The sequence below is a fragment of the Martes martes genome (genome assembly GCF_963455335.1).
Source record: "Martes martes genome assembly, chromosome: 10".
NCBI lineage: Eukaryota > Metazoa > Chordata > Mammalia > Carnivora > Mustelidae > Martes > Martes martes.
The window spans coordinates 29,380,389-29,394,116 of NC_137898.1; the positions used below are offsets into that span (position 1 = coordinate 29,380,389).

General features: G+C 46.4%; 1 protein-coding gene across 1 annotated transcript in view; it reads left to right on the forward strand.

Moving 5' to 3' along the window:
* The first annotated feature begins 8,869 nt into the window (after positions 1-8,869).
* The window catches only part of ELF5 (E74 like ETS transcription factor 5), a 42,141-nt gene continuing 37,282 nt past the window's right edge, over positions 8,870-13,728 (forward strand). The window contains exon 1 of the mRNA XM_080816883.1: positions 8,870-9,351. Within this exon, the coding sequence (XP_080673009.1) occupies positions 9,296-9,351 (56 nt within the window). The 5' untranslated portion in view covers positions 8,870-9,295. The remainder of the gene's footprint in view (positions 9,352-13,728) is intronic.

Below are 13,728 nucleotides of genomic sequence, written 5' to 3' on the forward strand. Positions count from 1 at the left end.
AAAAAAAAAGAAGAAGAAGAAATGCAGCCACGATGTTCCCATCATTCCCTCAAGCCTCCTGGCACAGAATTGATCAATGCAAGTGTAACTGGAGATCGATCTGCATAGGAGTTCTTGTGCAGGGTCAAGCGAAGTTCGACAGACTGAAATCTGGATCCTAGAGCTTCTTGTGATCCCTTTGGATGAGAAAAACAACTCAATCAGCACTGAGGTAGACACATGAAGGGCACTAGACATTAAGCGTGAGCGGAAATGCCAAGCAGATCTAGCTCCCTGACACCTCAAGAGAAAAGGAATGCCTCTCCAGAGACATTCTGAGGGGCCCAAAGGTCTCTCAACTCAGACCCCTAGAAGTCTCCAATCAATGTGAGAAGTAAGAACCCTGCCTTTCTAAAACCTCTGAAATTCTTTGCAGGACTGGTCTTATTCTCCACAGAGGAGTTGGGTCCAAAAAGAAAGACACAAATACCTGTCAAAGCATGATGAGGACATGTGAAGGAAAGTCACAGACAGACACCAATCCCAGTGTGAAATTGCAGGGGAGGATTGTTCTGTCCTCTGTGATCCACCAGGCTGTGACAGACCACCATCACCGCCATGACCATGTTCATCACCATCACCATCATCACCACCATGACCACCTTCACCACCATCACCACCCTGACCACCTTCACCACCATCACCACCGTCACCATCACCACCATGACCACCTTCACCACCATGACCACCATGACCACCATGACCACTGTCACCACCATCACCACCATGATCACCTTCACCACCCTCTTGGAAGTTCACACCCAGGAGCTGCTTCCCCAGGGGAAAGGTCAGCCCCTAAAAACAATGACTATGTCAGGATTCTCAGACACATGCGATCAACACCAACACAAACTACTGTAAGTAGAAAAACAAACAAACTTAAAGTTTCATGAACACATGGATTCAGGAATGCTGGATCCTGGGCCACAAACACTATCTCACTGCCTTCAGATCTCTCTCTTTCTCTCTCTCTCACTCGCTCCAATCTATCCATCTCCACCACTTTCCAACTCTAAGATTTACTTCCATTTGCACAGTAGCCTGCATCCCTCATCCCAAGATGGCTTCTTCCACGCAGTCAGGAAACACAGCCCCAAGAGGCACCAGATTCATTGTCCTTAGAACATGTACGGCATGTTCCCCATGACGGAAGAACAGAAATTCTCCATCTCTCAGTGTCCAGTCCTATCAATGGGAACTCTGATTGGCCCTGTCTGGGGCACTTTCCACCCCCTGGACTCATCACGAGGCCAACTGGCCAGTCCAAGGAGGGACAGAGCCATGACTAGAGCAGGGGAGGGGTGACTTTTCAAAAGGAAAACTGGAATGGTTGTTATCAAAAGGAATGTAAAAATAACATGAATCCTCCCTATTCCCCAATGGCTACTTGCTCATGGGCCAGAAGTAAGTACCTCAGAGCTCAGCCTCTGTTCTTACTAGGAGCAAGATTTCATTGCAAATGACAGTCCCATGAATCCCTCCTCCTACACGTTCTCAATGCCCACAGTCTGTGCAGCCCTTCGGCCCTGATCCGAGTCCCCCCGCCCCTGGGAGGCCTTGCCTGATTCGCCTACCCCCAGGACATTCATCTTACCCAGTTATCCAGCACTTACTATACTGAGGACTGTGCTAAGCACTTTGTCGTATTATCTCATCTAATCCCCACATCTCCGTGAGATAAGCATCGGCCCTGTATTAGTTTGCTAGGGTTGCCATAACAAGGTTCCACAGATTGGGTGGCTTAAATGACAGAAATTTATTATCTTACAGCTCTGGAGGCTAGAAGTTTGAAATCAAGATGTTGAAATGCTTAGTGAGAATCTGTTCTAACTTCTGGTAGCCCCAGGCCTCCCTTGGCTTGTAGGTGGCATTCTCCTTGTGTCTTCATATCATCTTCCCTCTGTATGTATTTGTCTCTGAGTCTAAACACACACTTAATTTTTTTTTGAAGATTTTATTTATGTATTTGTCAGAAAGAGGGAAAGAGAGAGAAAGCACAAGCAGGGGGAGCACCAGGCAGAGGGAGAAGCAGGATCCCCACTGAGCAAGGAGCCCAATGAAGGACATGATTGCAGGACCCTGAGATCATGACCTGAGCCGAAGGCAGACGCTTAACCGACCCAGCCACTCAGGCGTCCCTAAACTTACCCTTTTTATAAGGACACCGGTCATATTGGATTAGGACCCAGCCCAGTGATGTCATCTTAAATTGATCATCAACAAATGCCTTATATCCAAATAAAGTCACATTCACAGGTAGGGCTAGGACTTTGACATCTTGTGGAGGAACACAATTCGACTGATTAACTGCCCGTCCAGCCCTCCATGTTTTTTTTTTTTTTTTACAGGAGAAAACTGAACCTTAGGGAATTTATATAATTTGCCAGAGTCACACAGCTTGTAACCTGCTTGAATGCAAAGGCCTGAAATCTTAACAACTTCATTTCGTCCCCATTCTTGTCCTTCTCCAGAAATCCCATCTCTCTTTGGGACACTCAACCCTGTTTACCTTGTGACTATTCTAAGGATTTGTATGTAACTTTGCACCACCCTTCTAGACTCTAAGCTTCTTAAAAGCAGGGGTTTATCATATTAATTTCTGTTTTCCCAGCCCACCTAGCAAGGGTTCAGTCAATATCTCTCAGATAAATAGAAGTGAACGCCAAGGTCAGGGGCAAAAGGAGACCACCGTTCTTCATAGATTATTTTATGTACAGACCAGATCAGGCTTATGTTGGAGAGTTCATAAAAATTGTTCATCGGCCCCTGGCTTAATTTGTTCATTCTTTCAACAAACATTTCATGAGGCCTTCCTATACTTAGAGTACAGTGCTGGGCACCAAGGAAGCAGAAATCAGATCCCATAGTTCCTTAGAGCCTCTAACCTGGTAGACGAGACAGATGAGTCAATACATCATTGTAATACACTGTCTCAGAGTCAAGGGTGTTGGTATCAGGAGTTTGTAGAAAAGTAATGAAGACAGTCCAGTTAGGACTTGCCCAACTTCTGTAGCTGGAGAAAAGACCCTATAAACCAGGGACCATCTTTAATCTAAGCAAAGAAGCTTCCCCACTCCTGCGGCACCAGACAGCCAGACTGAAAGGAGAACGGAGAAGAAAGTCTACCCTGGAGCTTGGTCTAAACCAGGAAGCCATAGAAAAACCTCACACGGGTACCAAATCCCAGCAGACCTGGGTTCAAATCCAGACCCTGCTACTCTCTAGTTGCACAATTCGGCAAACCTTTTAACATCCAAGTCTTTGGTTTCTTCGTCTATAAAACGAGACGAGCATAACAAATTGACCCAGTTGCTATGTGAATTCAGTGAAACAAATACGCAAAGCACATCCTGCGGAGGTCAAGACTCCATACATAAAATGAAAGTGGGCTTTGCACACATCAGGCCTGGGTTCAAATTCCTTTGGGAATTTAAAAGCTGGTCTGTCCCAGAGCCCCCTTGGGAAGCCACTAAACCTCACAGTTCCCACGTCTGTAAAATGGGGAAAATCATCCCCTACCTCCTAGATAATTCATGAGATGGGTACATAAATTGCTTGGTATAGCCTTGGTGTATAAATTCAGGGAGTTGTTCCATTTGTCCAGTATATGGGGCCCTTTGTCTCTCTGTGATCCTCTGGGTATTTTCCACCTTCTTGTCTAGGACTTCTATAAGAGCATTTTTTTTGGTAATATATCTAATAAAATTTCCCACCTGGATGATTTTTGGGTATACAGTTGAGTGACATTAAACATGTTCCCAATGTTGTGTGACCATCACCACCATCCATCACCAGACTTTATCTTCCCAAACTAAAATTCTCATTAGTTAAGGACTCCTCCTTCCGCCTCTCCCACCACCCCCATTGTGCTCTCTGTCTCTATAAACTTGACTATCCCATCCAAGTGGACTCAAACGGCATTTGTCCTTTTGTGACTGGCTTATTTCACTCAGCATAATGTCCTCAGGCTTCATCTTAGGTCTCATGGTGGTACCATGGGTCAGAACTTCCCTCTCAGACCACTTCCTTCTAAGCTCGTTCCTTGTTTCCACCACCAATTTAGGTCACCCTCCTCCCAAATGGAGATAGGGAGACATGATAATGCACGAGACCGTGACTACATACTGAAGAAACACAAAATGGTTTTTTTTCCCCCAATTACAAGTGTAATGAGTATTCTTCCCAATAACATTTTGTGATAGCTCCAGATTCTTCTGAAGGCCCCATGGCCACCCATTGCCCTTTCAGGCAGGGGTGTGTTTCATGCAGGAAATGGCTTTGTGAAGCTTTGCATCCCATGGGGTGAGAGCAGGGCTGAAGCAACAGGCAGCCTCTAACCAATATTTATAGCATAGCCATAAATCTATATTTGCCCATAAATCTATAATCTACATTCATTTCTCTGAATCCAAAGTTGAAAACATCCTTCTGCTCTTCTCACTAGGATCATAAATCTTTTCTTAATCCTATTCATTAAAAAAAAAAAATGTATTGTTGTGGGTTTGAAGCCACTCCCTCCTGCTAGAAATCTTGGCCCATCCTGTGCACCCTTCCCTCCCTGCCCTCACCCCCCAGGCTCCTGCCACTTGCTGGTTCCCTGGCTCAGCTTTGGGAAGCTCAGGACACTTGAGCCACTGGAAAGGTGCCTACCCTGCCCTAGCCCCAGCTGCTACCATCAGAAAGATCTGCAATGGTGTTGGCAGCAGGGACAACCAAAACACCAAACAGGAGGATTATTGGTTCGGTTATACCACTTGCAGAAGAACGAATAGGATGGAAGTCATTAACATCATGCTAACGAACAATAAGACATGGAAAGTTGTTTAGAATAATCCCATAGTGTGTGTGTGTCCCTTAACCACAGAATTACTTAACTGTGGAATTGCTGGGACCTTTCTTCTTTTGGGATTTGCCTGCATTTTCTGCAGAGAGTATATAGGACTTTGTATATTGGAGTCCTAGGGCAGCCCTAATAAATTGCCACAAACTTAGTGGCTTACAACAACACAGATTTCTCCTCTCGCAGCTTTGAAGGCCGGAAGTCTGAAATCAGGAGCGGGTGGGGCCGTGCTCCCCCCAAGGGCTCTGAGGGGTTCCATGCACAGCCTCTTTCAGCTTCAGCTGGCTGACAGTAGTCTCTGGCTTGAGTCCCCATCATCTGGTCTCCCCTCCCATCTCCACATTACCTTGCCTCTTCTGTGCACCTGTCTCTAAATGGCCTGTCTCTCTTATAAGAACTCATGTGGGGTGCCTGGTTCAGTCAGTCGGTTGAGCATCAGGCTCTTGATTTCAGCTCAGGTCTCGATCTCAGGGTTGTGAGATCAAGCCTTACATTGGACTCTGCCCTGGGCATGCAGCCTGCAAGAGATTCTCTCTCTCTCTCTCTCTCCCTCTCTTAAAAAAAAATAATAATAATAACAATAATAATCATCATAATGACTGTCCTATCAGTTTCCCTTCTTTCTTCTGGCACAGAGAACATTAGCAAGAACCACACCCAGAAAAAAAAAAAAAAAAGAACCACCCCCAGAGGCTGGGCTCCTGAGAGTTGGCTATATTATGGCGACTTCTACCTGAGAATTCCTTCAGTCTTACATTCACTGAGTCTCCTTTGAGCTGATAACATTGAACCTCTCCAAGGTCTAGTTCAGGAATAGCAAATACGGTGCCTATGCTCTGCCAGCCACATGCACATATGCACACACATGGAAAACATCTCTAACAGATTATGGCACTCTTTACACATAGCATCGGGACCCTTCCAAACCGTCCCAAGGGCAGTCATTGCCATCAGTCCAATTTGACCTGGGACATGAAAGTCACCTCCCATTTCTTAGCTAGCCTGTGTTGGAGAATATATCTTCATCATCAACAAACATTTACTGAGCTCCTAATGTATACAAAGGTTTATAGTCTAGGTCACCGACTCGGGAAAACACAAAAAAGAGATACAAGGCAACACCAGGTAGCCTGTGCTAAGGGTGAAACGTGGGACAGGTCAACATGTTGGGGGAATTTAGATGTCTCCAAGAGGACTCCTAGAGGAAGTTATACTACAGGGAACCACTCAAGGAAAAAAATCCTCCACTCAAGAAAAGTGGAGGATAATAGAGAGGAAAAGTCCAATTTTAAAGGAGAGTGTGATCCAACACTCAGAGGCACACAAGATGTACTAGAAGTCTTCAGGGAACCGAGAGCAAACCAATGTAGCTAACACTAAAGTCATTCAACAGACATTCAGCTCAACTGTCACCTCCTTGGATAGGCCTTCCCTAATTAGTCCATCTAAAATAGGGATTCAGTTTCCTTCATTGTCATCTGGACTATGAGCTCTAGGACAGGGACCCTGTTTGCTTTGTTCAACTCTGTGTTCCCAGCAACTAGAACAAGGCCTGGCACATCACAGGTGTTCAGGAAACATTTACTAGTTGAATGAATGGACCAAGGTTTCCTGTAGGAGAATTTGCAGGAGCTCCATGTGAAAAATACATGGGCTCAGATGTGATTGTCTTTGAATATCCAACCAAGGATTTTGGCCTATTGAAAAGTATCCCAAAATTTCCCATCCAAGTCCACTGGATGCAGTAAGTAAGTAACAGAAATTCCAGGTTCAAATGCATTTTGGGATCACTGAGCTAAACAAAGGTCAACAAGTTTCCTTTCTATAATTCTTTCTTTCACCATTACCATGTCATTGTGGATATCCTAATGTTCCCAAGTACTAACTCTTAGCCCTCTTGGTTTTTTTTTTTTTGTTTCTTTTTTTTTTTTAAACACATCTCACTAGATTTAGTGTTTCTTTCTTTTTTTAAAGTAGGCTCTACGCCCAACATGGGGGTCAAACTCACAACCCCAAGATCAAGAGTCACGTGCTCTATGGGATGAGTCAGTCACGTAACTGGATTCAGTGCTTCTTTGAGAACACTTTGGGAAACAGAGCTGCAGAAGCTTTGACGCTGCTGGAGTGGGAGACATGTGCACATGCAGTGGTATTTTAGGAGAATTAATCTGGCAGGATGGATCAGAAGAGGGAGAGACTTGAAGCATGGAGCCCAGTTTGGGGAGTACAGCAGGAGTCATTCTCTTAATCATTATTCCACAAACAAGATGTGCCTTATACTCTACGGACAATAAGGATAAAATCTGCTCCACACAATCAGGGTGACCTTATGTTCTGATTTGCCCAGGATAGTCCTAATTTTTGTCTGTTGTCCCCATATAAAGATTAAATGGTGCCATATTTATCCTCAAAATTGCCCTGGTTTGGATACTTTAAAAAAAAAAAAAAAAGTCACCCAGTGGTCATGGGGGTTACATGGAATAGACCATGAGACTACCCTACATGGCACCTTTGTGTAAATGAGACAAAGGGTCCCCAGCTGAGTGGACATAGCACCCAAGTACACAGCTGGACAAACGGATATCCCTCTCATACAAATGAATCGAGGCAATTTTCAGGGGAGGATGCAGCCTCTTCTCTCTTATTGTATGCAGGAGTTTGCTATCTCGGTGTGGACTTGGGAATAATACAAAGGACCCAAGGCAATGCCTGGCCCAGTCCCCTCGTGCAGCGAGCAACCTGGACAATTAGTTGATTTCCTGAGGATGATCAATAAGTAAATCAATATATAAGTATATGGACAGTGGGGAAGGTATGTGCTATGGTGAGTGCTGTGAAGTGTGTAAACCTGGTGATTCACAGACCTGTACCCCTGGGGCTAATAATACATTATATGTTAATAAAAATTAAAAATTAAAAATATATATATATAAAAGTAAATACATGTTAAATAGTACAAAGTACTGGGAAGAAAACGAACATGAATAAGGCAACTGAGAATAAGGGGGATGTCATATTGCATAATTCCATCAGGCACCACTGGTGTCATGGTCTACTGGAAAGTGCACCCCTTGGGATTGAGCAACATGGCCGCCCCGAGAGGAAGTGCCACATTTTAGAAAGGGTGGTCAGGAAAGGCCTCTCTGTGGAGGTGGTAGATCATGGGGCACTGATGGTAAGAGGGATCCATGCAGAAGTATCATGGTAGGGGCGCAGAGGGGTCGTCGATTCAACATGACATCGTGGCTGGCTTCACGCAGAGGCCCTGAGGAATGATGACCTCAGGCTTTCATGTCTGAGGAACTAGGGAAATGACTGTACCGCTCAATTCTGCCCAATTTCCTGAGCCTGCCACCAGTGGGTGGTGCAGGGAACACCCCAGAGAAAGAGACACAGTCCCTTCTCCTGGGGAGTTGACTGGCTCCATTAGGATTTCCCAATGTGCATCTGGTGGAACACTAGCTGGGAGGTATGTTAATGGGTGTTACTAGAAAAAGTTGTTCAAATCAGTTTGGGAAATGCCGGGTTAAGAAAAGTTAAACAGGTTTCTTTTCTGGAAGACTTCTCAGAGCTTTAATAGGCTCACGTGCCTGACCTAACTGAGCTGGCTGGGGATATTTTTCTTCATACAGTATCTTAGGAGACTAGCATTTTCCCCTGTGTTCTATACAAATGCTAAATGGGCCAGCAGAGAGAGCAGGGTCAGATAAGAGCTGAAGAGGAAGCAGAGCTGCCAGAGATAAGGGACCCCCCAGCAGGACAGAAGAGGACAGAACTGTTGGGGCCCATGGTAGCCATGAGGCAGACCTGCCTATGACTGTTCCCCCAGGCCTGGCTTCACCCAAGCTCCCCTGGTAACCTCTGAGTCAGCCCCCCTCAGGGCCAAGTTTAGCCTCTGACTGACTGGCTAAAGTGGTTGCCTGACCTCCCTGGGCCTCCACTTACCCTTCCATAAACTGGGGATAAAATACGGCCCTCCCTCTCCCGGGTGGCACGAGGCTCCAGTAATTACCATTTGGCAGGGTGCTGAGGTGCTGACAAACTCTGTCTGACACATTTCTCCTTGGCTCCTCCGGTCGCCACACATCGCCTCCACTGGAGACCACGGCCGTGGACAGCCCCCCGCAGCCGTGCCCAGACCTCAACGGCGCTCCGAACACGAGCAGATGCCTCTCTGCTGGGGCCCATCTCCCTGTGTTTGTAGCTCCCGTCAACATAAGAGACCCGCCTACCCTACTGCTAACACCTGGGCTTGGCGGAGGTAGAAAACCTACCCACCATTCCGGGACCCTGCTGCACCTGGGAGACTGCGTGGGGCTGGGAGACCCAGAGGAGGCAGCCCCTGCCTGGAGGCAGCCATGCGGTGTCCTCGCTGAAGAGGGGCCCACCCCACCAGGGCCCTCTCGGGACCAGGTGATGACAACATCCGAGGACCCGAGCCCAGCCCAGCCGGGCGGGACGAGTGATCTGAGGTGGGTGCTGCGTGTCCGTGTGTGCAGGGAGAGGAAAGGGCCCCCAGTGGGAGAGGGGTGCAGTGGGCAGAGTTAGCCTTGCCCCAGTGCTTCCACCAGGAGGAAAAGGGAATGGCTCCTTTTCCAGGGAGGAAAAGAGAGTATCTTCTCTCAAGTTTCGAGGAAACTTTGAGGCTCCTCTCCATCCATTCTAACCCGTGAACCAGCCCCCACCACCACTGCTAAGGGACAGGACAAGTCTCCTTATGAAGTGCGATGGTCTTTTATAGCTCTGTTTCCCTCTCGGGTCTACAGAGAGGACTCATTTTTAGTCAATTTCATCCAGCTACGGAATGCCGGGGAATGGGCAGTGCAGGATGTGGCACCCTCAGATCCAGATTGGAGTCTGCTGGGACAGCCCTGCCAGTGACTAAAACAATGGTTGGCCCCGAGTAGAAGGATGGAGAAAGAGCAGTTGCCAGGTGGCCCCTGTATGACTTTGAAATGCCTGTGTGCTCATCGGAAGAATGGGATCCATAATAACGTGAAGATCTTTCCGTGGCTGGCACCAACTCTCATTCCTGTGAATTGGGCATTTTCCTGGCATTCAGCTGTTCTTTTTGATGTACACCTTGTTTATTTGTATCGACGTACCTTCTACTCAGCCCCAAACATCCCATCAGGTGGTGGGCTCTGGCTTTCATCCCTGGCTAAATTCAGCTGCTCTAAAATGCATGAGAGAGTGCTGAGACATTTGCAGAAGTCACGGCACCTCCCTGGGCACAGGGAGCTGAATGCCAGTTTAAAATCCAGATCTCTTAACTCCTGGAAATGGGGGTGTGGGGAAAGCAGGTTCATCCCAGGGGAGAAACAAGATTGGGGAATGACGTCAGCAGCCTGTCTGGCTCAGTTTCCAGACCCCGCCCTCTTTAAAAGTCATCACCGTCTTTAGCCCTAGTGTGTTACCAAGTGACTTGTCAATGTCAGGGGAGCCGTGCAAAGAATCTCTGGTATGTCGTTAACCTCATTCCAACGTGTAATTAGCCTAAGAGGCCTCCCTGCTGCCTCCATTCAGCGTTACATCATAAAGAACCAGATACTTTACTGTTTGCAGGACACAGTGAAGACTTTAAAGAGTTAATTATGGCTCACGAGAGCCTGTCCCCAAGAGCCCAAGATCCAGGAATTACACTGTTTGCTTTCAAGTGTCAGTCCTCAAGACAGCATTCATGGTGAATTCTTTTGTGGAGTCTGAGACGGACTTGGGTTTGAAAGTAGACCCACCAGGGCTCACAGTGTTGAACAGGAGGCGGTCATTAGAATTGGGCCTTCCTCCCAGTCTTGGCCCTGAGGGGATTTTTTGAGAGATATCATCTGTCCAGTGTCGGAAAGAAAAGAGAACCAAGGAGAGCTGGAATTCTACTTACCCTCCTAGTGCCATGGGGCGAATCCATCTGAAGCCATTTATAATCTCTGAGCTGGAGAGCCCAGCAGTGTGGCCAGAGTTCAAAGGGAGTTCAGCCCTAATCTGGATGTTACAATCTGAGCCAATCTAACCGTGCAGGCTCTGAGGACATTATTATCAGTCAAGTGTAATTAAAGATAACATAGTTTTATTAATCGGCTTCCTAAGGAGACTGTGTTTATCTGATGGCTGTGTGTATAATGTGTGCATGGCTTTGGGGGGTGCTCTGTGCTGCGTGGGGTTGGTCTATGGGGAGGACAGGATGTCAGGGGGCGGGGCATGGTGGATTTGGGGCATGTGGCTAGAAGTGGCATCTCAGTGTTATGTGGGCTCTCGACATGAAGGATGGGAGTACATGTGGTAGGACTGATGGCCTGTGTGTGTGTGTCTGTGTGTTTGCGTGTTTGCTCAGGTTCACACAACTGGACTTAAAATTGTGCCTGTTCCTATACTATACCTTGCATTGGCCAGAACTCCGTTCCCCCCTATTTGCACTTGTCTATAGAGTTCCCCAATGAGATTCCACCGGCACGTGCCCTCTTTAGCTCCTAATTGTCAGCAGTTTTCAAATCTTATCTCCAGACCTATCTCGGCATGCCTTTAATGTCCATTACCTCAAACCAGTTTGTCAATTGCAAAAGATCCCGAAAGAGCCGGGCTCCTCCTGAATATTGTTTGGCCTGACCTGAAGTCAACTCCACCCACCTCAGGCTGGGAGAAATGACCTCCTTGGGGACCAGCCCCTAGAGCTGTGCCGCAGACAGTCTCCATTCTGGTTTAAACTTGGTTAAACAATCAGCAGCCAGGGGCGTGTCAGGTAACACTCCCAGGCCTCGTTCCCCCTCTATGAGGGAGAGCCACTGACCACAGAGGGCCAACTTGGCCCTCTCCGCCCTTCCCTCCAGTGTGTTTGCAGCATTAAAGACCCAGAAAGGCCTGTTGGAGCTCAGGAAAAAAAGCTGGGATGAGGGAATAAACATCTTCTAAAAAGTATTGCTGTATTTAAGATAATTAAGAACTCTTGCCAAATACCATAGCCTTCTCCTAACTCCCAAGGTTGATAAACTTTTTTTTTCTTTTTTAAGGATTTTTATTTATCTATTTGACAGACAGAGATCACAAGTAGGCAGAGAGGCAGGCAGAGAGAGGGGAAGGGAAGCAGGCTCCCTATTGAGCAGAGAGCCTGATGTGGAGCTCAATCCCAGGACCCTGGGATCATGACCTGAGCCAAAGGCAGAGGCTTTTACCCACTGAGCCACCCAGGTGCCCCATAAACTTTTGATGGATACCAGATAAAGGACTGAAAATGGATAGATGGATGGATGGATGGATGGATGGATGGATGAATATCTATCGTGAGCCAGATGCACCCACCCGTATTTTTCAATTAATCTAGTAAGTAGCTAATATTATTCTCATTTGGCTGATCAGGAAACTGAGGCTTTGATAAGTTTAATAGTAATAATAATAATAATCTGTAGTAGTACTAGTATAGCCATAAATTATTATTTAATATATGCCAGGCATTGAGAGAAGTATTACTTACATTATCTCATTTATTCCTCACCCAAACTCTAGGAAGTAACAGTTTATTCACCCAGGCTTTTAGATAAGGAAATCGTGGCTCAAGGAGATATGTTACTGGCTACCAAGTGGTAGCTCTGAGATTTCAACCCACATCTACCCACTTTTTCTAGTGCTGGTTTTTCCTCTACTGCTTTCTCATTTGGCTTTTGCTCCAAGCAACACCACGTTTAGTTGCTAAATCACCTGAAAATGTTCAGCCGTGTGCCATATCTCACTGGCTCTTTAGAACAAAAGGGACAACTGTTGACTCAAAATGAAACTGAATCCTGCCTGTGGGGTCTTCCCACACACGGAAAAGAAATGGAAACATTGTTTCATGAAAAGAGATGTGGGCAAGAACCAAAGAAAACACCTGTCTTCATTTCCTCCCCAGTAATGTGCTTCCCAGGATGTGCACCCTGGGGAATGACAAGTTTCCAACTAGAACCTCCCCAGATTTACAAGGTCAAGGTTCAAGGGAGTTAGTGCTGATATGAGCCTCTTGGTGAGCCTAGGCGTCTTCTTAAATTTGAGGGCTCTCCCCTCCGATTTACAGGTACTGGGAATCACTGGATTTCTGTTAGGGTATGATGACATATTCTGATAAAGGGATAAATCAGGAAAATTTATAATATTGATAGACTGAAATTTTAGAAAAAGCATAATGCCAAAATTCTTATACATTCTCTGTTTATAACCGAGACTGTGTCTCTAAATGAGCTCCTGGACAAAACCAAACTCAGGAAATTTCAGTGTAATTCAGACCACTGTACTTTTTAATGGCAAATTGAACTGTGGAAAGTTGTAAAGGATTGCAAGGAAACAGCTATTTGGAAACAATATTAGTTCACATTTGGTGGAAGGAGAAAACCCAGCAATAGGATCCCCTAAGAAATAACAGCGTGTTCCTAGAAAAAATACATGGACAATGAGCAGGAGAAAAATCAAAGATTTGACAAGATCTCATTGCTGACCTGCACAAAATTGCCCCAGAAGAGCAGTCAAGATCTGGGGAGCCTCCTCAAACTCAGTCCTCATCAACTGGCCAGAGACTCCCCTCATTCACAGCCAGGATTCAAAATCCGGGCCAACCTTGCACGAGCAGTGTTGGGGGATCCCCGCCTCGTTCTCTCTTCCTACTCACCTGCAGGCTTCCTCTTATTGGAAAGAGCCTCTCCTTCTGGTCATCCCACACATCCCAGAGCCTAGTGGCCAGGCCATGCAAGGATTAAATCCTGGCTCTGCTACTTGTTAGCTCTTGTGACCTTGGGCAAATTACTGAAGATCTTTGAGCCTCAGTTACCCCTTCTGTAAAATGAGGATAATAACAGCCCTACTCCTTCAGTTGTTGTGCTTGGCACATAATA